At 42.3% G+C, this 1,637-nt stretch overlaps 1 protein-coding gene across 1 annotated transcript; it reads left to right on the top strand.

Annotated features, from left to right (window-relative positions):
* The first annotated feature begins 414 nt into the window (after positions 1–414).
* Positions 415–1,026, top strand: LOC138878531 (uncharacterized). The gene is made up of 2 exons (XM_070158218.1): positions 415–480; positions 595–1,026. The coding sequence occupies exons 1-2, from the start codon at positions 415–417 to the stop codon at positions 1,024–1,026; spliced, it is 498 nt and encodes a 165-aa protein (XP_070014319.1).
* The last annotated feature ends 611 nt before the right edge of the window (positions 1,027–1,637 follow it).

The following is a 1,637-nucleotide window of genomic DNA, read 5'->3' as shown; positions in this document are numbered from 1 at the left end:
GTATTCTCTGCTTGAACGCACTTGCTGTGCTTTGACCTAGACAACCCAAAAATTGAGGCATTACTTATGTGCCTACACTACATACCTCATATCCAGGATGGACCCTCTGAAGTACATATTCCAAAAACCCATGCCGACTAGAAAGTTGGCCAAATGGCAGATATTGTTAAGTGAATTCGATATCATCTACATAACTCAAAAGGCAGTCAAAGGACAAGTATTGGCAGATCACCTTGCAGAAAATCCGGTGGGAGGAGCATACGAACCTTTGAAAACATATTTTCCTAATGAAGAAGTGTCATTCATAGGGAAGACATTACCGAAGCATACGATGGTTGGAGGATGTTCTTTGATGGAGCCGCAAATTTCAAAGGAGTAGGCATTGGAGCAGTTTGGTATCAGAAACGGCTCAACATGGCAGTTGACCTGAACATTGAGGAGTTGCTAGTAATCGGTGATTCAGATTTGCTTGTGCACCAGGTATAAGGAGAGTAGGCCACCAAGAATTCCAAGATACTGCCATATCTGCACCATGTGCAGGAATTAAGAAAGAGGTTCACGAAGATAGAATTCTGACATGTGCCCAGAATTCAGAATGAGTTTGCTGATGCGTTGGACACCTTGTCATCTATGATACAACATCCGGATAAGAGTTATAGTGATCCCATTCCAGTGAAGATCCATAATCAACTGGCATATTGTACTCATGTTGAAGAAGAAATAGATGGAAAGCCTTGGTTCTATGACATCAAGGAGTATTTGTCAAAAGGAGAATATCTGGAGCATGCAAATCACACTCAGAAGCGCACACTCCGGAGATTGTCAAATCACTTCTTCCACAACGGAGAATACTTGTACATAAGAACTCCTGATTTGGGTTCACTAAGGTGTGTCGACGTGAAGGAAGCTTCTAAGCAACTTGAGGATGTATATGCCGGGACCTGTGGCCCACATATGAATGGTTTCATCTTGGCTAAGAAGATACTCAGAGCTGATTACTTTTGGATGACCATGGAGACAGATTGAATCTAGTATATCCACAAATTCTCTCAATGTCAAGTACATGCCGATATGATAAAAGTGCCGCCGAACGAGCTCAATGAAACAAGCTCACCTTGGCCATTCGCCGCCTGGGAAATGGATGTTATTGGTCTAATTGAGCCCACTACTTCAAACTGACTTAGGTTCATTCTAGTAGCCATTCATTACTTCACAAAATGGGTAGAAGCTGCATCTTACAAAGCTATAAGAAAATCGTCACAGATTTTGTCAAGGATCGTATTGTCTGCCGATTCGGAGTTCCCAAGTCCATTATTACTGACAACACCGCCAATCTCAACGATGATTTGATGAAAGACATGTGTGAAACTTTCAAAATCAAGCATAAGAATTCCACAGCCTACAGACCTCAGATGAATGGAGCCGTAGAAGCCGCCAACAAAAACATTAAGAAGATACTAAGGAAAATGGTAGAGAACCACAAACAATGGCATGAGAAGTTACCCTTTGCTCTATTGGGGTATCGCACCACGTTCACACATCAACCGAGGCAACTCCCTATATGTTGGTTTATGGTACCGAGGTTGTCATCCCAGCCGAGGTAGAGATTCCTTCTTTAAGAATCATACAAGAAACCA

This window comes from Nicotiana sylvestris, chromosome 9 (assembly GCF_000393655.2).
Source record: "Nicotiana sylvestris chromosome 9, ASM39365v2, whole genome shotgun sequence".
NCBI lineage: Eukaryota > Viridiplantae > Streptophyta > Magnoliopsida > Solanales > Solanaceae > Nicotiana > Nicotiana sylvestris.
The sequence above is the reverse complement of the archived record's forward strand: the minus strand, read 5'-3'. Positions and strand labels throughout refer to the sequence as shown.